Genomic DNA, 20,375 nt, shown 5'->3' on the forward strand with positions numbered 1-20,375 from the left:
CTAAATAAACAGAGGTACGCCTACACCGCCTAACCACATATCGCCCTGACCCGTATCGCTAACGTAACATTGTCCGTTTATGACTTGCCAGCGGACTTGGCCATGGTGTTGAGAGCGGAACCGTTCTTGAACCACTCAATCTGGGGGGCGTTGAAGGTGTGAGAGAGCTTGACCTCGAAGGCCTTGCCATCCTTGGGGTGGACAACCATGGTCAGGGGCTTGCCGACCTCGAGCTCGGTGGCGAGAATGTCGACCTTGTCCTCGGGTCTGATCTTGTCGTAGTCGGCGGGGTCGGAGAAGGTAAGAGGAAGCATACCCTGCTTCTTCAGGTTGGTCTCGTGGATACGGGCGAAGGAGCGGGTGATGATGGCAAGACCACCAAGGTGACGGGGCTCAAGAGCGGCGTGCTCACGGGAAGAACCCTCGCCGTAGTTCCAGTCACCAATGACAACCCACTTAATACCCTTGGCCTTGTAGTCACGGGCAACGGCGGGGACGGCGTCCCACTCGCCGGTGGTGAAGTTCTGGATCTTGTTGGCCTCGCCATTGGCCTCGTTGATGGCACCAATCAACATGTTGTTGGAGATGTTGTCCAAGTGGCCACGGTACTTCAACCAGGGACCGGCCATGGAGATGTGGTCAGTGGTGGTCTTGCCCTTGCACTTGATCAGGATGGGGATGTCGTTGACATCCTTGCCATCCCAAGCCTGGAAGGAGGACAGGATCTGAAGACGGTCGGAGGAGGGAGAGACCTGGACGTTGACAGTGCTGCGGTCGGCGGGAGGGGCCTGGTAGGTGTTCTGGCCGGGGTCGTATCCGCGGCTGGGGAGAGAGTCTCCGGAGGGAGGCTTAAGCATGAACTCGTTGCCGTCCTTGTCCTTGAGCTTGTCGGTAAGAGGGTTGAAGTGGAGGCTGCCGGCGACGGTCATGGCAACGACCATGTCGGGGGAGGCGACGAAGGAGTGGGTGGCGGGGTTACCGTCGTTACGTCCGGTGAAGTTACGGTTGTAGGAAGAGATGATGGAGTTGGGGGTGCCCTTCTTGACATCCTGACGATCCCACTGGCCAATGCAGGGACCGCAGGCGTTGGCAAGGACAATACCGCCGTACTCCTCGAAGGTCTGAAGCTGACCATCGCGCTCAATGGTGGCGCGAATCTGCTCGGAACCGGGGGTGATGGTGAAGATGGCCTTGGACTTGATACCGTGGTCGAGAGCGTCGCGAGCGATGGCAGCACCGCGGGTCATGTCCTCGTAGGAGGAGTTGGTGCAAGAACCGATCAAACCGACCTTGAGCTCCTCGGGCCAGTTGTTGGCCTTGACAGCCTCGCTGAACTTGGAGATGGGGGTGGCCAGATCGGGGGTGAAGGGGCCGTTGATGTGGGGCTCGAGCTCGGACAGGTTGATCTCGATGAGCTGGTCGTACTCGGCGCCCTCGTCCTCGCGAAGCTCCTTGGCGTAGGTCTTTGCGAAGTCACCAATGTCCTTACGCTTGGTGGCGGTGAGGTACTTGTGCATGGACTCGTTGAAGGGGAAGAGGGAGGTAGTGGCACCGATCTCAGCACCCATGTTGCAGATGGTTCCCATACCGGTAGCAGAGAGGGTGTCGACACCAGGGCCGTGGTACTCAACGATGGCACCAGTACCACCCTTGACGGTCAAGATACCGGCAACCTTGAGAATGATATCCTTGGGAGTAACCCAGGGGTTCAGAGCACCAGTGAGCTTGACACCGATAACCTTGGGGGCCTTCAGCTCCCAGGGAAGGTTGGCCATGACATCGACGGCGTCAGCACCACCGACACCAATAGCGCACATACCAAGACCACCGGCGTTGGGAGTGTGAGAGTCAGTTCCGATAAGAAGACCACCGGGGAAAGCGTAGTTCTCGAGGACGATCTGGTGGATAATACCAGAGCCGGGCTTCCAGAAACCGATGTTGTACTTGGCGCAAGCAGAGGCAAGGAAGTCGTAGACCTCCTTGTTGATGCCGACGGCACGGGCAAGATCCTTAGAGCCACCAATCTGAGCCTCAATCAAGTGATCGCAGTGGACAGTGGTGGGGTTGGCGACGGAGGGCATGCCAGCAGACATGAACTGCAGAATAGCCATCTGGGCAGTGGCATCCTGGCAAGCAACGCGATCGGGGCGGAGCTTCAGGTATGAGACACCACGCTCGATCTCTTGTCCGTGAGGGTCGTCCAAGTGGGAGTAGAGAATCTTCTCAGCGTAGGCCAGGGGGCGGTTGAGACGCTGGCGAACGATGGACAGGTTCTCGGACATCTTCTTGTAGTTGATGAAGTTGCCCTCCTCGTGGATGTTCTGCTTGACCTGTTTTCGGCGAGTCAGCACCCTTGTCATGTCGAGCAAACACGTACGCGATGCCAAAGAAGCACCCGGCCATGCTGTCCAGACAGAAATCACCGTAGAGAACGGTTTTCTGGCATTAGAGGGAAGAAATCAACGTACCTTGCGGTCAAGGGGAGAGTCAGAGACGGTAGCCATGCCACGCAGTCCCAGACGGGCACTGGCGGCAGTACGGCTCCGGGCAACAGAGCCCAGGAGCTGTCGTGAAGCCAACATGATTGGTGTTGACACTGAGAACAGCAATGAAACTGATCAATTGAGCTTGAGTGGAGAGTTGTCCGAGCTGTGATGAAGCTCGTAACAGATATCTCAAGTGCCCTTGCCTGTTCAAGGGACTTTGTTTGTGAGGATGGAGGAAAGGAAAAGAATATTAAGAGGAAGAAAACAAGAAGGTGGAGAGAATTTCCGACGAGGAGGTCAAGTAGTAGAAGAAAGGCGGCAAAGCAAGCCAGGCCTAGGTCTTTCCGGATGGGGGTGGCAGTAAAAAATCCTCGCACCTTCTTTCCGGATCACACTCGCTTTTGCCCTCTTTCACCTCGCTCTGGGCTCTTTCCGCGGCAGCTTTTGGGGGGGTGGCCACGGTGCCACGGTGCGTGCTCGGCTCAAATTGGGCGCAGGCCGTCTGGTTGCCGCGCTGCTGTGTGGACTGTGGAGAAGGTGCTGAGGAACAGGGTCGACAAAGTGGGTCTCCTCGGCTATGACGAAGGCGACGGCGGGCCAACGGACGAATCAGCGAGATTGGATTATTTTTCACTCAGCAGCAAAGAGCAGCAATGGACTGGAGTGGGGCTGCTTTTCTTCACTTTCACGGGAACAACGACGACCTCAGGAAAGTACCTTCCGAAAGTACCCCCCATTCTGTCCCATTCCCCCTGCTCCGTATCGCGGTTTTCCCTGCTGCTTTGCGGAGACCTTGCACCGCAACTGCTCTTTGCTCAGAGGTAACCACCCCTGTCCAAAGCCACATGTACCCTTTTTTTTCCCTCTGCATCCCCCTCGCCCACTACCTTTACATTTGTACTGCTGTTTCGGCCGGCCCCTCTCTATCACGCACAAATTTCATATACCTTAGATCTCCATCTCATCTTGAGGTGTTGTGCTAGGTACTCGAACAATGTTCATCCGCTGACTGATTTGCCTCTACAGGCAACTGATCTTGGCCTGGTGAACGATCGAGACGAAGGCAAAGGCCAGATACAGGCATCTGCAAAGAGACCAATGACGCGAGGCATGACAGGAACAATACCAAGTACCGCGGTCGGATACGGCGTACGGCAAGGGCGAATGGCGAATAGCAAGACGCCCAGCGACAGGAGTCAAGGTGCAAAAACGTCACTGATAAACATTCCTACGACATCTGTTTGCGCTGCATGCCGTCACCCAGAGCTCGTTGGTACAACTCGTTACCCCAATTCTTGGCCTCTCTGGAATGTTGTCACAGTCCCGTTCATCCGTCTTGACTTTGGTCTTTCGCTATGAGAACGGGAGCATCATGCACAATTCAATTGACAGCATGTGTCCACCTCTACCTTGGTCCGACCGCCCGCCCGTCCGCTCATCCATCACACATGAAGACGGCCGATCAAGAAGCAGGAGAGAACAGACTGGACTTTGTCCGTCTCATGTCAGGTTCCGCCCGGAGACGAGGCTAATCCCCATAAAGACGGGTATGCTCCCTCCAGACCCCGGGGCTACCGCTGCTGCAGCACTGAGCCACACGGCCACTGGCTGCGAGTCTGCGACGCTCACGTTGCCTCCACATGTGAAGATTTGTACCTGGAGTCAGGTTCCCTACCACGCATACTTGAGGTACCAACGGATACTCGATTCTTGCTGCCTTACCCGACAACGCCGGTCACCCGCCTGTCCGGCCTTTTCTTCTTCCTGTGTCACGGTATGGATATCCGGACTTTGAGCGACCATGACAAGGCTCTCCGTTTCTTCCCCACGCTACTGGACGACGTCCATCACACACGACCAGGACAAGCCCAGAGAAGCCAGGACAGCTCCATGCGGAGAAATCTGAGGTCGCGACTCTCGCGAGGCCGTACTCCGTACTGTACCTTTCCGTCGCAAGGGCCTCGTCTCAGACTTTTGCAATGCAGTCTGCATCTCGTCCAGGGCTGCAGAAGCTAGAGTCATGTCCCGAAAACTCTGGCTACTGGAAGGTACCTGATACTGTTGTACACAGCTGTCATTGGGTGATTGGACATTGCTACCTCACTGTTGATCTGGAGGTCCCGTCCAGCCGGCTAGGTTCCTGTCAGTTCAGCGGCGGGTAGCAGCGCGCAGGACGGCTACAGATTGAAGGTACTTCCTTACTAAGGCTTAGGAACTCATGGCTATCAAGTTAAAGACGACAACATCAGGTTTAGCCTCGCATCTTCGAGACTGTTTCATCGGCCCCGCGACACGAGTTCGATGGAAAAGAATTATGCTACCGGCATGGGAGAAGAAAAGTCCCGCACGGGAGAGGAAAACGGTTCATTGCGATTCCAATCCGGGCATCACGAGTCCAGACTCCAGACTCCATGGGCCAGCTGTAGCCTATGGCATGCGGCAACTCCTGTTCAGGTGTCCTTATGTCGCCATTATCATGTACCTGTATCTCTTGCACTAACGAGTGGTACCTCGGGTGTTTTGGGGTCTGCGCTGATTGCGGCATCCAATCATCAGGGGCAATTACAATATTACCAAAATTTTCTGGTCTGGAGACATTGTTTTGGCGCAATTTTTATTTCACTCAAGCCTGCAAAACCGGGGGCCGGCGGCCGGGGGTGTCTCCTCCTTTGGTGGGGGGCTCTTCTCCTGGTGGAGAATCTTGGAGGCTGGGACCGTGGGACGAGCCTCCATTGCTTTCCCCCTCTGTGGATATACGGATTCAAGCCCCCTGTTCATTCTGGTGCTTCCGTCCGCCGTAGTGGAGCTCAAACTGCCTCGGAAAGCCTTCGGTCGCAAGCTGACCAGCTCGCAGTTCCGGATTCGCCCTCGGTCGTCGCAGGAGATATGATAGGCGATACCCCCCAAGACCCGAGTACACGCCCGAGCTTGTCGCTTAACATCCTCACGATGCTGATTGCTCTGCGATACTACAAAAAGCGGCCCCCCGCCCTTTCCATCGATCGCGGCTTCCTGAGATTCCCAGAGAGGCTACGGCCATCTTCCGCAAGGACCGGCGCAGCGGCGCTTTGCTACCCTTTACGGCTTTGCCTCGGCCATCCTGTGTAATCAGCCGTTATTACACAATTTGTGGTTGGCCAGGAGGATATTGCAGGATGATGCTATTGTGGCATTTCTTGCCACAGCGACAATCACTAACGACAGGAGACTGACCCGTCCGAACATATTTACGACTTTTCTCACCGAGCAAGCGCTCTATCAGATTTCTCGGTCTGCGGCGCTTTATCGAGGCTCGCGATCGCCATGTCTATTCTGATGACTACCTACGTCTGGCATCTGCAAGCCTAGAAACACCGTGCATCAGCCTTGCGCACTGCTTCTTTCACTGTTTACGCAGGGCTTCTGGTCACGTTATCTGGGTATTTCCGACTATCCCACAGCCAGGCGGCGTCAGCTGAAGAGATCTATCAACGTCACGTGATCTAGGCATGACAGTACGTATTCATAGAAATTGTCCACAGGAACCCAATCCAGTCACGCCCGACCTAGGATTCGTCTGGCCGCTAGGTTGACAGGACCCCTAAAAAGGATCGAATTTGACAATCAGTCAACTGACCATCTGAGGGGAACACACCGCATGAGAGTGACCATGCAACTCCCTACAACACGAGTGCATGTGGTGAGATGCGGTGAGCCTTCATTTGCATTTCAAACATTCTGTGCCGTCAGCATCTCTCTATGTTAAACCGAGCGCAAGGGATCAACCAGCAAACATGAGAGCGAGAGTTTGACGGCTCTTTTAGATATGACGTCAGCGCAAAAGTGTCAGCAGGGGACCAGACACGGCCCGAGTCTGCAATAACATCTGAATGAAGGTCGCAACGACCTGCCTGGAGATGCGGCATGAAGGACTGCCTTGGCACTTCTAGGCGGACGGGATGTAGAACACTTTGAGAAATCATGGATATGTGGTATATCGGGGTATCACGCGGCCCCACGATGGGGAGCGGGCAGATCAAGCGACGGGTTGGAGAAAGTGCCGGATTGACTCGCGCCGACCAGCCCACCCCAGAATGAGGTATTGTGGACTTTTGTGCATATCGACGGTCACACTTTCAGTCTGACGACCTCTCCCACGCTCCAAAGGGGAGGATCCGAGGATGGAATAGGTAGCAGGTGGTTCACGGGGGACGGTCAGAGGCCCTAGGACGCCTCAGCACTCGGCACTGGCTCGTGTGCGGCGCTACCAGGCGGCAACCTCGCTGATGCAGTGATGGAATATCGCGGGATGGGGTGGTTGTCTCAGCCCATGGATGTTTCGATGGGCAGTGGGTGTCGTGGAACGACCACACGTGTCGGAGTGCCGCAGCTCGATTGGCTGCGAATTGAAGGTTGAAGCTTTCAGCCTTGTGGACTGGCCATCGTGCTCCGTGGATTAGTGCTGGAGATCTGGATGGAAAATGGAGATGGGGGTGGACTCCGGATGATAATCATCCAGTGAGAGTTTCATCTCTGGTCGGCCATGGACCTTGATGGTCTTGTTTGCGGTGTTTCCAGCGACTTGCGTGCATGTAAGTTGTAACGCACACGAAAGGCAAGGCGGGGAATCATGTTCCTTGCTGCATTGTCGTGTGAGGCATTCGTGGCAGTGAAGGCATGAGATGCCAACACCAGGGCACGTTGTGGTCGTCGGAAGGAGCGGACAAGTACATTAAAAGTCATGCTCCTCCCAGGTTCCAGAAAGAAAGGAGCACCTGTTGATGGTTGATGCTACCTCCTTCTCACCAGTGCCACCATCACTGACCTTTCCTTTTCCCCTGCCCAGCCGTCAGTCAGCAGGGACATGCAACCATTGGACGCCACCGGACATCATCACTTTCCCACTTGCAAAACATCGGCCATCAACTCTAACGCAAGCACGGCAAGCCAGGCAGTTGGCGTGCGGGAGGATCACCCCTCAAGTTCAACCGGTGTTGATTATTTAGGGTCACCTACCAGCCGCGATTCCCTACGTCCAGTCGGGTGCCTACGTGCCTACGAAGCAAGGTTGACCAGCTGGGTTGTTCCCAAGAGCGGTTACTGTGACGTGGACCCTTGCGCCCTCCATCTCTTCTCTCAGTCTCCAAAGGTGTCATTGTGTATTATACCTTGGGTACGAATGCTCTGACTTTCACGCTCACACACATATTTGGACCTTACCGCTCACGTCTGGCAGCATTCCCCAAGGTGGTGTTCCAGCAATATTCCAGCTGCCCGCTCCCCTGCTTACCGCCTCGCCCCAGCCCTGGAGCCCTGAAAAAAGTCCAGGTCACGGCCACGGCCAAGCCAAGCAAACCAAGTCAGACAGACCCTGTCCATTGATCCAGACAGACGTCGCTCGCGCTTCCATTTATTTTTCGACGGGGACAGCCAAAGCTCGGCCAAGGGAAAATCATGACTTAATAACCTTGAATTGGCCCCCGTCTTCTATTTTCACTCCCACTCTTACTTGTCTCTCTGAATCCCCCCCCGTTGCGACGGTCTCTTCTCTTTTTCAAAACAACATCATCGCCCCTTTCAACCGGCGGCCGTGCCTGCGTGCGTCAGAACCATAGAAGCATCGAACCAGGTACCGCGCGCCTCTTCAGCTCCTCCCCAGCAATGCGGTCTTTACCCGCAATAGTGGGCGCCGCCCTGCCTCTGCAGCTCGCCCTGCTCCAGCAGTTGTGCCTGCATGGCGTCATTGCAACACCTGTCGCCAGCGGGCAGCAACAAATCGTCATTGGTTCAGAGGTCGCAGGAACAGTCGCACAGGAAGGATCTCGACGTCTAAGTGGAAAGTTTCTGCACATTACTGGTAGGTTTTGAATGCTACCCAACGACAGCCACGGGCGTCGCGATCAGCATGGCATGACATGAGTGCAGTTGCGACGCTCAGGCGAGGCACATGAGGCGAAGCGCTGTCTGCTTGTTGCTTGACGTGGGACGACACCAAAAGCTAATGACTATTGTGCCCTCGTAGACTTTCACCCCGATCAATTCTACAAAACCCACTCCTCCACCGAAGAAGGCGTTGCATGCCATTCAGGCGATGGACCCGCCGGCTACTATGGCGCAGAAACGTCCGACTGCGATACGCCATCTTCCCTCGTAAACGCGACCTTTGACTGGATCGCCGCGAATATTGCAGACGACATCGATTTCGTCATTTGGACTGGCGACTCTGCGCGCCACGACAGCGATGAGAGCATTCCTCGTAGCCCGGGCCAGGTGCTCGGCACAAATCGATGGATCGCCGACAAGTTTGCGGAAACGTTTGGCGACCCGAAAGACTCCTCGAAAATGGCCGTACCTGTGATTCCGACGTTTGGAAACAACGACATTCTACCGCATAATATCCTCCTGCCAGGGCCCAATAAGTGGTTAGGGTACTATGCCGAGATCTGGAAGCGCTTTATCCCCGAGGAGCAACGCCACTCTTTCGAGTTTGGCGGTTGGTTCTACACCGAGGTCATTCCCAAGAAGCTCGCCGTATTCAGTCTCAACACATTGTACTTTTTCGACCGAAACGCCGGTGTCGATGATTGCCAGCAGCCGTCCGAGCCAGGTTTTAAGCAAATGGAGTGGCTTCGCGTGCAGCTGGAGTTCCTCCGCGAACGCGGCATGAAGGCCATCCTCATGGGCCACGTGCCCCCGGCCCGGACCGACAGCAAGAAGAATTGGGATGAAACCTGCTGGCAAAAGTACAACCTTTGGATGCAGCAGTATCGGGATGTTGTTGTTGGTTCGCTTTATGGACACATGAACATTGATCATTTCATTGTACACGACACCAAGGAAATCGACATCAACATCTTGGGGGGTTTCGCGGTAGACGATGACGTCGGCCGCGAAGCTTTTGAGGATGAACTCGAAATTCAGTCGGCACAGGACTACCTCACAGAATTGCGAGAAGGCTGGGCCAAGTTGCCAGCCGTCAATGTGAAGGCTCTCGAGGAGGAAGACACTGTGGAGTCGGATGCAAAGGACAAGAAGAAGAAAAAGAAGAAGCCAGGAAAGGACTTGGGCGGCAAGTACGCAGAGCGTTACCACCTCTCCCTCGTCGGTCCCAGTATCGTCCCCAACTACTTCCCCACACTCCGTGTCGTGGAGTACAACATTTCCGGGCTCGAGGATGCCGCGGTTTGGACCGACTCGTTCACCAACTCTGTGCCCGCTCTAGCACTCCCATCAGACGACGACCCCGTTCACGAAGAATTGAAGCGCGAAATCGACGCCGCCAAGAAGAAGAAGAAGGGCAACAAGGGCAAAAAGGGAAAGAAGCCGACAAAACCTAAGGACCCTAACTTGGTCATCCCTCAGCCGCCGCCTGCAGGCACCGGCCCTGGCCCGGCATACGCACCTCAGCCCCTGACCTTCCTTGGATACACCCAGTATTTTGCGAACCTGACCTACCTCAACAACGACATGACGCACGAGAGCAAGGACGCATCTGGGAACAAGTGGCGTGACGGCATCCACAAGGACAAGGATCCCAAGTCCAAGAAGCCCAAGCCGCGCCCCTTTGCGTTCGAGGTTGAATACAGCACCTTTACCGACAAGATCTACAAGCTATCGGACTTGACCGTTCGCAGCTACGTCAAGCTGGCGAGTCGCATTGCTAAGGAGAATGCTAAAAAGGGCAAAGGAAAGGCCCTTGCTGAGGACTTTGAAGATGATGACGAAGACGTAGAAGAGGAAGAGTCATTAGATGAGAAGAAGGAGCTGGTTGAAGATGGAGAACACGATGATGACGACGTAGATGACGACGATGAAGATGATGACAAAGATGAAGATGTAGAAGCAGAGGAGAAGAAGGGAAAGAAAGGCAAGAAGGGTAAGAAGGGTAAGGGTGGAAAGAAGAAGAAGAAGCACAACAAGGTGTGGTTGCATTTCTTGAAGCATGCGTTCATCAAGACGGTGCCCCAGAAGAAGTTGAAGAAGTTTTAGAGGTCGATCGAGAGAGGGCATGAGAGCTAGAGAGCGTGCGAGATGTACTGGTCCTTTTTATGGTCGTCGCAAGCTCGCATTATAAGCATTTGCTAGACTTTTTGGAACTCGTCATATGAGCTAGCACTTTGTATTTGAAAGAAACAAAGGCGTTTTATGGGAGGCGCATGGGCAAAGGGTAGCGATTTTTTTATGGATTATATTTTACTTTCAGCTGTAGGAAATTCGAGTTGCTAGTAGATTCGGTTTCTCATGTTTCTCTTATTAGTCTTGGAAATCGTATCATACCAATTTCCTCCGGTCAGGGGGGTTCTAAACGTCTCTCATATCCAACATCCCGATTTACGATTACTCTTCAGTTGATATCATCAAGTCAACATAAAGAACGAGGTTTGAAAATGGGACAACCATGTATTGTAACTCATAACTTTTTATGTCTAGCCGTGCAAATCCCCAAACATCGAAAGCAGCAGGCGAGATGTACATTACGTATACACACGCGTCGTTCAAGACTTGAAGTTTTTCAGTCGCTATCGCTCGTCTGCGCGGCAGGTGAATCAGAAAACCCATTCCACTCCTCCTCAGACGCGTCCTCGTCCTCCCCACCACCACCAATCTTTGCACCCCCGCCCTCCTCGTCCTCGTCTTCGATATCAAGCGCGCCCGAGACGTCCCACCGATCCCCCTTGGCAGCGCGCCCGATATATTTCACAAATCGCAGCGTGCCGCTGTCGCGGAGCACGAGCGTGAGCTTGTTCCACGCGGCGGCCTGGAAGAAGAGGATGTTGTCGTCGTCGCCCGACGACTTGTAAATCGCCGCGTCCTCGTCCTCTTCGCCGTCGTCGCCCGCCATGTAGACCTCGTGCCCGCCGACCTCTGTCTCTTCTTCCTTCTCTTCTGGTGCGGGTTCGGACTCGGCTTTGGCTTTGCCTTTACCCTTGTTGCGCTTCTTTGATTTGCCGTTAGGCTTTGCTTCTTCTTGCTCTTCTTCAGGCTTCTCCTCCTCTTCCTCCTCGTCACCCCAGCCCTTGGACGGGGTGATACCGAGATTGAACTCGAGACGGGGCTTCCCGTCGTGGCCCGTGGCCAACGTATAATCCTGCCCGCGACGGAACCGGCGCGCGAGGAACTCGTGGCTCTCGACGACGGTGCCGGTGGCGACCTGCAGCCACTCGCGGAATTGCCGCGAGGGGAGCAGGTGGTCGAGCAGCTCCGTGAGCGGGTTCTCCTCGTGCGCGCTGCGCAGCTCGTCGGCGCCCGCGGGCTGCTGGTAGAGGAAGCGGTGCTTGTGCGGGGGACGGGCGACGCGCCATGCCGAGTTCTTTTCGATGGCGTCGCTGTCGTTGTCTGGGAGGGTGTTCTCGGAGGACTCTTGGGATTCAATGTACTCCTTGAGCCTGGCGGAGAACTTTTTCGAGAGGATGTTGGGGAGCGTGATGCTCGAGTTCTCCTCAAAGTGCTCCGAGATCTGCTCCAGGGTGTCCGGGGTGAGGTACGTCGGCGCAATGTATTTAAGCAAAAACTCGAGCCCGGCCTCGTCGAAGCCTTCGAGGCTGGCCTTGGGCTTGTCCACTTTGACGGGCCGCGCCTGCGGGGTGTCGTGCTGGTCCGGGTTGCCCTGGAGCTGCATGAGCCCCGAGTTCTTGACCTGCTTCTCCTCGGCGCCCTCGACGTAGCCGTCCTCGCCGATCTGGGGGATGTGGAACCAGCCCGAGATGGCCATGCGGACGCGGCCGCCCTCGGCCTCGAGCTGGGCTTTCGTGTCGGCGTGGTAGACCTCCTCGACGTCGTGGAAGGACTCGCCGGGCTGCACGGCGAAGAAGGAGAGCTGGTTCCACGCGGGCGGGATGACCTTGGAGTGGTCCGGCGCCGGCGTCTTTGCGATCTCGCCGTCTTTACCCTCCTGCTCGAGCACGGGGAACAGGCGCAGGGCGCCGCCCCACTCGGGCTTCCAGGGTGTGTCCGGGTCGGTGAGGTAGAGGATGTAGCTGACCTTGCGGCTGCCAATGACGTCGTCGTGGCAGAGGAGGTAGCAGCCGGGGGTGTAGACGTTGATGGCCATATCGGTCTTGCGACCGCTCAAGGGTCCGCAGCCGGTGATGTGGGAGACGTAGTCGCGGAAAGTCTCGGAGTAGATTGCGTCGCGGAGCGACAGCAGGCTCGGGAGCTTGGCGAGGGCGTCATCGTCGAGGCCGTCGAGGTTGGCGAGGTCGCCCGACTGGTGGATCTTGTAAATATCGGTCTCCTTGGGGGTGAAGGAGACGTTTTCGCGAATCTCGTCGCGGACGGAGCGCAGGAGGGCGTCGTCGACGAGGCCGTCAATGACGGAGTGCTTGTAGGGGCTCGATTCGGCGTACTGCTTCGTGTAGGCGTCGTGGACCTTCTTGTCAAAGAGACCCTTGCGGAATCTCAACTTTGCGACGTCGGCCGAGAGAGCTGTGCGTGGAGCGAAAGAAAGTTCGGTGTTAGTGACGACATCGGGGCAATAGAAAAAGTTGAACTTGTTGTAGGGATGGCTAACTCGTCTTGGTCTTCTTCTTGGACGCTCTCTTGTCGTCAATCCGTGAACTGGCCTTGCGCTTCATCTTGGGTGATTGAGTGAGTAGAGACAACCTCTTGGGGACAATTAAGAGAAGGGGAAAAGTTGTTGGCAGCCTCCCAGAATTTCAATATTTTGTGACGACCCCAGCGCTGGGCTGTCTGTCGCTGATCGGAACCGAACGTGGGCTGAGGCCCCACATAAAGTTTTTCTCCCAGCAGCTGTTTTCGCGCCAAATCGTCCCATGGGCTTAGCACCGTCCCACCGTTGGCCCCTGCAAAGCTTGCAAAAGCGCCTCTCCACGAGCATTCGCTCAGCAGATGGCGGGGGCACTTTAACGGTCGGGGGAGCTCCTGGGTACACCGCCGTCCAGTGCCGGCATGGCCAATGATCAGAGCTGGCAAAAGAGTTGGCTCTCTGTCTAGACATTGGATTGTCCAAAAACTCGTCCGCATGACGGTGCAAGCGCCGGTTGCTTCTCTCTCCTGCGCAGCCACTTAGTACCGTCAGGCTGGTGAGGAGATAGCCAATGCCGGTGTCTAGATACACAAGACATGCACGATTCGCTCCTGGCGCTTGAAATTTGCATGAGATGCGTCTTGTGTCAGAGGCAATGCATAAGAGGGAGGGTGGGAGTCGAATAAGCGGCAGATACCTTAACTCTACTTTTCCCGATTCCCTCTCAATCTATTGGCAGACTAGCTACCATTCCTCTTGTCAAAGGAAACCACACCCAAGGATTGGCGATGGAAGTGTGCAACGGCGCTTGGCATCGGAGGCTCTCTCACCCAAAAGCCGGACGGGATGATGGCACCGCAGGCGGGCAAGCTTCGGGCGAGCCGGGCCCAACCGCCGAAACCCCGCGCCCCACACTTCCCATTCTCGCACTGCCCCTCTATCCTCCTCTCCTCCCCCCGCCCACCAGCAAGCACCGCACTGAGGTTGTTCCTTCGCCCGCACAGCAAAACGTCATGCATCCATAGAAACACTAGATCAATTGGCTTTCTGCAAATTGCGGGCTTCCCAAGGCCGCTTCACTTCTCAATTGGGCAGTTCCCTAATCATCTGAACCCAGTCCTTTTACGTCCATTACGCCCTGCCCCGCAGCTGCTATCGTAATCTCACATCTTTAACACTCGGACCTCGTTCCCAATCACGATAGCTTCAGTTCTTTCTCGTTTTCTTCAGTTGTCCTGTGATACTTCTCTTACATAAATTTCATTTATCTTGTACATCTCTAGCCAGAAACACATTCAATATGGCGTCTCAAATAGACATCTCTGCCGTGAGAAGCAAGTTCCCTGCTCTGGGCCAAGACCAGGTCTTCTTCGATAATGCAGGTGGAAGTCAGACGCTGGGAACAGTCATTGAGTCGTATGTCGCCTGTACTCCTCAAACTCACATCTCAAATCTCGCTCACATGACGCTTCAGCATCCGGGACTATCTCACACAAAGCAACGTCCAGCTAGGCGCGTCTTACAAAGTCGGCCAGAAGGCGACGGCCTCCTACGGCGAAGGCTACCAAGCCGGCGCAAAGTACATCAACGCATCTTCCGACGAGATAGGTGAATGAGAATGCCTATATGCCACTCTTGGCGGAAACTCTAACAAACAGGGCCACAGTCTTCGGCGCCTCGACAACCCAGCTCTTCCGCAACCTATCCCACACCTTCACCTTTGACAAGGGCGACGAAATCGTCGTATCAGCAGTCGACCACGAAGCCAACATCGCCTCCTGGGTCGATCTCGCCGCCCGCCAAGGACTCGAGCTAAAGTGGTGGAAGCCCACGGACGCAGCATCCACCACAAACCCAAAGCTAACAACAGAAAACCTGAAGCCCTTGCTCTCGGACAAGACCCGCCTGGTAACCCTCACGCACGCGAGCAACATCCTAGGCACGATCCACGACGTCGCCTCCGTAGCCTCCCTCGTCCACGAGTCCACACCAAGGGGTCTCGTCTGCGTCGACGGCGTGGCCTACGCTCCGCACCGGCCCATCGACGTCAAGGCCCTCGGCGTCGACTTTTACGCCTTTTCGTGGTACAAGGTCTACGGCCCGCACACGGCCATGCTATACGCCAGTCGCGCCGCGCAGGACGCGCACATGCGCTCCCTCGGCCACTTCTTCAACCCGAGCGAGTCCCTCGAGGGCAAGCTCGGGCTCGCGGGCGGTAGCTACGAGCTGGTGTCGGCCGTCCCGCGGGTGCTGGAATACCTGGGCACGCCCGACGCCCAAGGCTGGAAGGGGAAAGTTGAGCAAGAGGGGCAGCTCCAGGCTACTCTGCTCGAGTATCTCAACGGCCGGGGCGACGTGAAGATTTACGGCGAGACCGATGCCGGTACCGACCGCCGTGTTCCGACAATCAGCTTCCGAGTGCAGGGGTGGGGCACCAAGGAGCTCGTCAATGCCGTAGAGAACGAGTCCGAGTTTGCCTTTCGATGGGGCCACTTCTACTCGTACCGGCTGATCAAAGAGATTCTGCAACTCGACCCTGCCGACGGCATTATTCGGGTTAGCATGGTGCATTACAACAGCCGTAAGTCAAGTGTGCACCTTATCCAATCTGTGAGTTATGCTAATTAGCCGTAGTTGATGAAATCAAGGGGTTTATTGCGGCCTTGGATAAGGCACTGCAACACAAGACCAATCAGTAGTGTATAATGTGGTAGAATTAGGATTAGAGAGACCTGTAACTCCGGTATACCACCGAAAAGTTGCTGTCCGTCTGATATCTATATACGCTGAACATAAATCATGGCTCCCATAGCTTTTCATAGAGGACACAAAAACCAACAAAAAAAGGAAAAAGTCGTGAAAACGTGGCCGTGAGAGAAAAAGTCGGAGTTTTGGTGTAGTGGAGACTCGAATCCCGATCTCAGCTCAGAGCTTGCCGGTCTTCTTCTCGACGGCTTGTCTGAGGACCTTAATGACCTCTGCGGGGTCCTGGGCACCAAAGACAGCGCTGCCAGCAACGATGACATTGGCGCCCGCGTCGGCAGCCTGGCCGACGGTGGAGCCGGTCAGGCCGCCGTCGACCTCAATGTTGAGCTCCGGGTACCGCTCGCGGAGGGCCTGGACCTTGGGCAGCTCAGAGGCCATGAATTTCTGTCCGCCGAAACCGGGCTCGACTGTCATGATCAGGACCATCTGTGGTTGTGGAGAGAACCCCTGTCAGCCTAATGCGCCTTCGCGGAGACCCCATCTTGTGGTGTGTGTAACAGCTGCTCGTAAGAAGAAGAAAAAGGGCAAAAACTCACGTCTGGTCTCTCGAGTGGGTCTTCACTCTCGAGGAGCTCCCACACAACGTCGACCGAGGTTGCGGGCTTCAGAGCCACGCCGGCTAATATGCCCTGCTCGTGAATGTAGCGGATCAGGGCGCGGGGGTTGGTCTTCTCGTCGGACTGGACCTCTGGATTGTCGGAGTCGGAAGAAAATGCGGCTTCGTAGTGGAAGCAGTACAGGTCTGCGCCGGCCTCCTTCATGCCCTTGACCCATTTCTTGGGCTAAATCGACGGATGCGTTAGTAGGCGTGTTGTAATATGCCGTGTTACCGCAAATGGACCTTTGGCGATCCCCCAAAGCATAAGCACACCATGACGGGAAAGCAAATACCTCGGAAACCATCATATGACAGTCAAATGTACCCTTTCCCCATGTCTCGATGGGCTTCTCAACATGGCCTCTGATCTTGGCGACAACACCGGGTCCCCATGAAATGTTGGGCACAAAGTGGCCGTCCCTAAGAAAATCATGTAAGTTAGCCACGGCTCGGCTCGGATCTGGGAAGAATTCTTTTGCGACCGGCTTTCCAAAAAAGCGGTCGCAAGATGCTTGTGTGCTGATTTTTTTTTCTGGCGGGGTATGGTCTCCGTACATAATATCGACGTGAAGCCAGTCAGCGCCTTGCTCTATGGTCTTGGAGCACGCATGGCCAAAGTGGCCAAAGTCGGCCGCGAGAATCGACGGAGCTATGATTGCCTTGGGTGCCATTTTGCAAGTAGGCAACGAGTACAGAGAGAAAGAGGAAAGGGAAAGTTGAGTTTCGTTTGTGTTTGTGTGTGTCTCCTTTGTGGTGGTTTGAGAAGGGAAAAAAAGAGAGAGGTGTGCGTGGGCGGCGGATGCGAGAGCGGGTGTGTCTGGTTTTGTTCGTGGGCACTGAACGGCTCTTCGGCGTTTGGAAAAGGGTTGGAGGGTACACGATCGGACATGCGACCGGAAGCTGTGGTAAGCTATGGACCCTGAACCACGAGAGCTCTTTCGGGTGGAGTTTCTGTTGGGATCTTCCCACATTCTGGGATATTCTGGGATCTAGAATCACTAATAACTGAGGGGTCGCAGTCGCGCCACCCCACGCCAAACGTCAACCCCGCCGGGCACGTACCGCCCGTATGATAAGCTCCGGAGTACATAACGCACCCCTTATTTTAGGTACCTCCCTACCTAAGCATAGCTCCACCCTTCCCATTGGGCTGGCTAGCTGGAAAATTCAAGAGACGGGGGGCCGAATTGACCCCTGACATTGCCAGTACTAAGGTAAGTACCTAACTGCGTACCTATGTCAAGATGGCCGGCGGGCCTCGCCGCCTCGGGTGATTATCCGCCGCCGCGGATTTGCGGTCACCTGTATCCGCACATCGTACGCCTCCATCGCCCTTCCCGGGACCAAAAGAAGCATCCCACGATGCTCATCAATGGTGTTGTCCCTTGGCTCCGCGTCATAATACCAGTATCCTGCTTGACTGATCATCCCCGAATGGCGTGTTCTATCCACAGACTCGAGATATCCACGGGTACACATCGCGATTTCGGCCGAGAGCGTTGACCAACGAGAAAAACAATGGAATATGCGGGAACGACCTACTCCTGGTCCACTCTAAACTGCCTGGGTAATGCTATCCCCCGTTTATACATACATAGAGCCTGGGCCAATAGCCCTACTGTTTGTTCTTGCTCCGGAAACAAATTTAGTTGTCAAAGCTGTACTTCAGCCAGCCACCCAATGCCTTCAGACTCTCCCAGCGAACATTCTCGTCCGACTCTCCCATTAGCTCCATAACTCTGGTCTTGAGACCAAGCTTCTCCAGCTTATATCTCATCTCAGGCACCTCCTTGACCAAGGCCCCAACATCGTTGCATGCAATAGCCAGGACTGCCTTGTCATTCTCCCACGGCTTCTTCATAATCTCGGCAAGCTGGCGCGCAATAGCCCCGTTCTCGTGCTCCAAAATCTTGCGCGCATTCTCAGCCCAGAAGACCTGGCTTCTGTGAGGCGGTGACCATCGGAGGTGGCCAGACTCGACCTCAGCAACGTATTCGTCAAAGGTCGTCTTTGTCTTGGTGTACTCCTCGAGAAGTTCCTTGAGACTTTGTGCGTCTTCGAGTAGGTCAGGGTCTGTCAGGTGGCGACCGCTCAGGTTGTCAAGCAGCGCAGGTAGTCGCGCAAGGACCGCAGTAGGGAGGAGTGATTTCTGGTTCTTGTTGAGCAAGTTGTAAAGGGTAGAAACGACCAATCTGGTTGTCTTCTCCTTCGGAGAGAGGCGCAGAAGCTGGGTATACAGCAAGACAATATCGTACTCGCTAAAGATGATCAGTTTGTGGACGCCATACGACTAGAGTGTACTTACTCATTAAGTTCGTCACCAATATCTTCGGCTTCGAAACTCATTTGCCAAATAACCAGTAGCACGTGGTAGAGCAACTGTAAGCCAACACCGCCGCCGAGTGAACCCTCAAATCCGGCGTTTCTTGTGGGCGCGGTTCCACTCCATATGCTTGCTGAGGAGCTGCCGTTGCTGCCAATGCCAGCTGCTGTTCTGAGGATATCAATCAGAGGCGCAATCGTCTCGCTCCTTTGGTTCCAGAATTGTTGTCTCGCGGCGTGTCCGTAGAGAATGGAGGAGTATTCCTGGACCGCGATATCTTGAAGGCCTGCATCAGAGCTCTTCGCGAGGCCAGATAGATAGGAGAGGAGCACGGGGATGGCATTTCGGGTCGCCTGCGATTCGTTCAATGAGAGCGACATGAGCTTGGTCAGAGCCGTCGATGTGAGCAAGGGGATAGGGTCCTCGGTATTGTTCGAGTGGGCGAGCAAAGGTAGGAAGTGCTTGTAGGGGTCGGTGTTTTTGAAAATAGCCTTCGAGAGTGACGGTACACCTATTTGCAGATACGACAGCATTAGCGGGGTTGAGGCATATGAAGGGATCGTCGAGAACCATCAATCTCTAGGAAAACTAGGGCAGGATAGGTAGATTCTGGCCAAAGTAATGGATTGGCGAATCAATGGAAAATGGCAAAGAACATACTGGGCAAGAGGTCCGCCAAGAGGACGAGGATATACTGGACGACATTGGCCTGCTTGCCTGCGGACTCGAGCACCGAGGGCTTTCCAGATTCGCCAACAAAGAGGGAGCGGTAGCCATCGAGATCTCCTTCTACAATCTCCTTCCGAGCTTCGGGCTTCTTCGCCTTATCAACAGCGCGGATGCGGGCCAGGTGGTCCTCTGTGATGGTGCCTGCTCTAACAGCGCCATCCCAGGGGATTGGCCGCTGGCGAATGTTGTTCTGCAGCGAGGCCAGGTAGGTGGGAGGTTCGAGAGACATGGCGGCGAGTCGAGGGAAGTAGCGACCCGGGCGGCTTTTTTGGATTGGAGATGCACCTGTGTCGCCGAGGAGGGGTTTGGGGATGGACGGCGTGGATGGATTCGGCGGTGCTGAGGGTCGCAGGTCGTTGCGGCGGGAAGCTGTCTGACGAACGTAATGCTCTCAAGGCGCAGCCGCAGGCCCGCAGCCGCAGGCCCGCAGCCGCGCCCGCCCAGTTTTTGGTCACTTCCTTGCTCAAGTCACAGCGTCAGGCTGAAGGCATCTGATTGGCTTGAGGTCCATTTCTACACCAGCCACAAGTGGCAGCTACCACTGACCCACCAAAGCTCTGCCCGGCCAATGAAGCTGACCCACTCGATCGAGCGTTGTGGCGGTGCGATTTCGTCAATTCCCTCCACCTGAATCCATTGTAAAGCTTGGCTCACAGTCTCTGGCTCACAGTCTCTGGCTCACAGTCTCTGGCTCACAGTCTCTGAGTCTCCTAGCCGCTTACACACTTTGTTGCTTCAATTAGCACTGCGACCCAGTTGCCCCGGTTCCCAACCACCCGATTTCCCCAAGTACAGCTATCGTTGAGTCTCGGCTCGCCAGATGAAGCTGAACACTGCTCACCTTTCCTTGTTCCCTCTGCACGAATGACCCTTGTACCAAAGACTGGCCCACGCCAATATGCAAGGCACATACGGAAAAGAAGTCCCTTGAATCTTAAAAAGGCGTCACTAGCCAGGACTTGACGGCCTACTTGGTGATGACCCCTCCTGGGTGCCGCGGAGTCCCAT

The 20,375-nt window shown here is 55.3% G+C and overlaps 6 protein-coding genes across 6 annotated transcripts; 2 read left to right on the top strand and 4 right to left on the bottom strand.

The window, feature by feature from the left end:
* Positions 1-77: 77 nt before the first annotated feature.
* Positions 78-2,582, bottom strand: BDZ83DRAFT_575860 (aconitate hydratase; the record flags this gene model as incomplete). The annotated part of the gene is made up of 2 exons (XM_060504863.1): positions 78-2,330; positions 2,469-2,582. 2 exons carry the CDS (start codon positions 2,580-2,582, stop codon positions 78-80), a joined length of 2,367 nt encoding a protein of 788 aa, XP_060365800.1.
* A 5,372-nt stretch (positions 2,583-7,954) lies between these two features.
* On the top strand, positions 7,955-10,832 carry BDZ83DRAFT_281146 (Metallo-dependent phosphatase-like protein). The gene is made up of 2 exons (XM_060502134.1): positions 7,955-8,322; positions 8,488-10,832. The coding sequence occupies exons 1-2, from the start codon at positions 8,127-8,129 to the stop codon at positions 10,452-10,454; spliced, it is 2,163 nt and encodes a 720-aa protein (XP_060365801.1). The 5' UTR covers positions 7,955-8,126; the 3' UTR covers positions 10,455-10,832.
* A 145-nt stretch (positions 10,833-10,977) lies between these two features.
* Positions 10,978-13,039, bottom strand: BDZ83DRAFT_751393 (Oxoglutarate and iron-dependent oxygenase degradation C-term-domain-containing protein; the record flags this gene model as incomplete). Its single annotated transcript, XM_060514044.1, has 2 exons — positions 10,978-12,890; positions 12,976-13,039. 2 exons carry the CDS (start codon positions 13,037-13,039, stop codon positions 10,978-10,980), a joined length of 1,977 nt encoding a protein of 658 aa, XP_060365802.1.
* Positions 13,040-13,944: 905 nt separating this feature from the next.
* On the top strand, positions 13,945-15,650 carry BDZ83DRAFT_730085 (aminotransferase class-V; the record flags this gene model as incomplete). The annotated part of the gene is made up of 4 exons (XM_060512835.1): positions 13,945-14,367; positions 14,426-14,559; positions 14,618-15,532; positions 15,580-15,650. Exons 1-4 carry the CDS (start codon positions 14,252-14,254, stop codon positions 15,648-15,650), a joined length of 1,236 nt encoding a protein of 411 aa, XP_060365803.1. The 5' UTR covers positions 13,945-14,251.
* A 226-nt stretch (positions 15,651-15,876) lies between these two features.
* Positions 15,877-16,986, bottom strand: BDZ83DRAFT_575846 (ribulose-phosphate 3-epimerase; the record flags this gene model as incomplete). Its single annotated transcript, XM_060504860.1, has 4 exons — positions 15,877-16,143; positions 16,254-16,499; positions 16,609-16,735; positions 16,871-16,986. The coding sequence occupies 4 exons, from the start codon at positions 16,984-16,986 to the stop codon at positions 15,877-15,879; spliced, it is 756 nt and encodes a 251-aa protein (XP_060365804.1).
* Positions 16,987-17,960: 974 nt separating this feature from the next.
* On the bottom strand, positions 17,961-19,596 carry BDZ83DRAFT_575702 (V-ATPase subunit H; the record flags this gene model as incomplete). Its single annotated transcript, XM_060504841.1, has 3 exons — positions 17,961-18,573; positions 18,621-19,149; positions 19,299-19,596. 3 exons carry the CDS (start codon positions 19,594-19,596, stop codon positions 17,961-17,963), a joined length of 1,440 nt encoding a protein of 479 aa, XP_060365805.1.
* Between the last annotated feature and the right edge of the window lie 779 nt (positions 19,597-20,375).

The sequence above is a fragment of the Colletotrichum acutatum genome (assembly GCF_030867785.1).
Source record: "Colletotrichum acutatum strain CBS 112980 chromosome Unknown BDZ83scaffold_38, whole genome shotgun sequence".
In the NCBI taxonomy this organism is placed as follows: Eukaryota; Fungi; Ascomycota; class Sordariomycetes; order Glomerellales; family Glomerellaceae; genus Colletotrichum; species Colletotrichum acutatum.

Bases quoted from the DNA above. Each gene is read 5' to 3' on its own strand.
- BDZ83DRAFT_281146 (XM_060502134.1), top strand. From the start codon at position 8,127: ATGCGGTCTTTACCCGCAATAGTGGGCGCCGCCCTGCCTCTGCAGCTC. The intron at 8,323-8,487 runs GTAGGTTTTGAA...GTGCCCTCGTAG, and splicing joins AAAGTTTCTGCACATTACTG to ACTTTCACCCCGATCAATTC.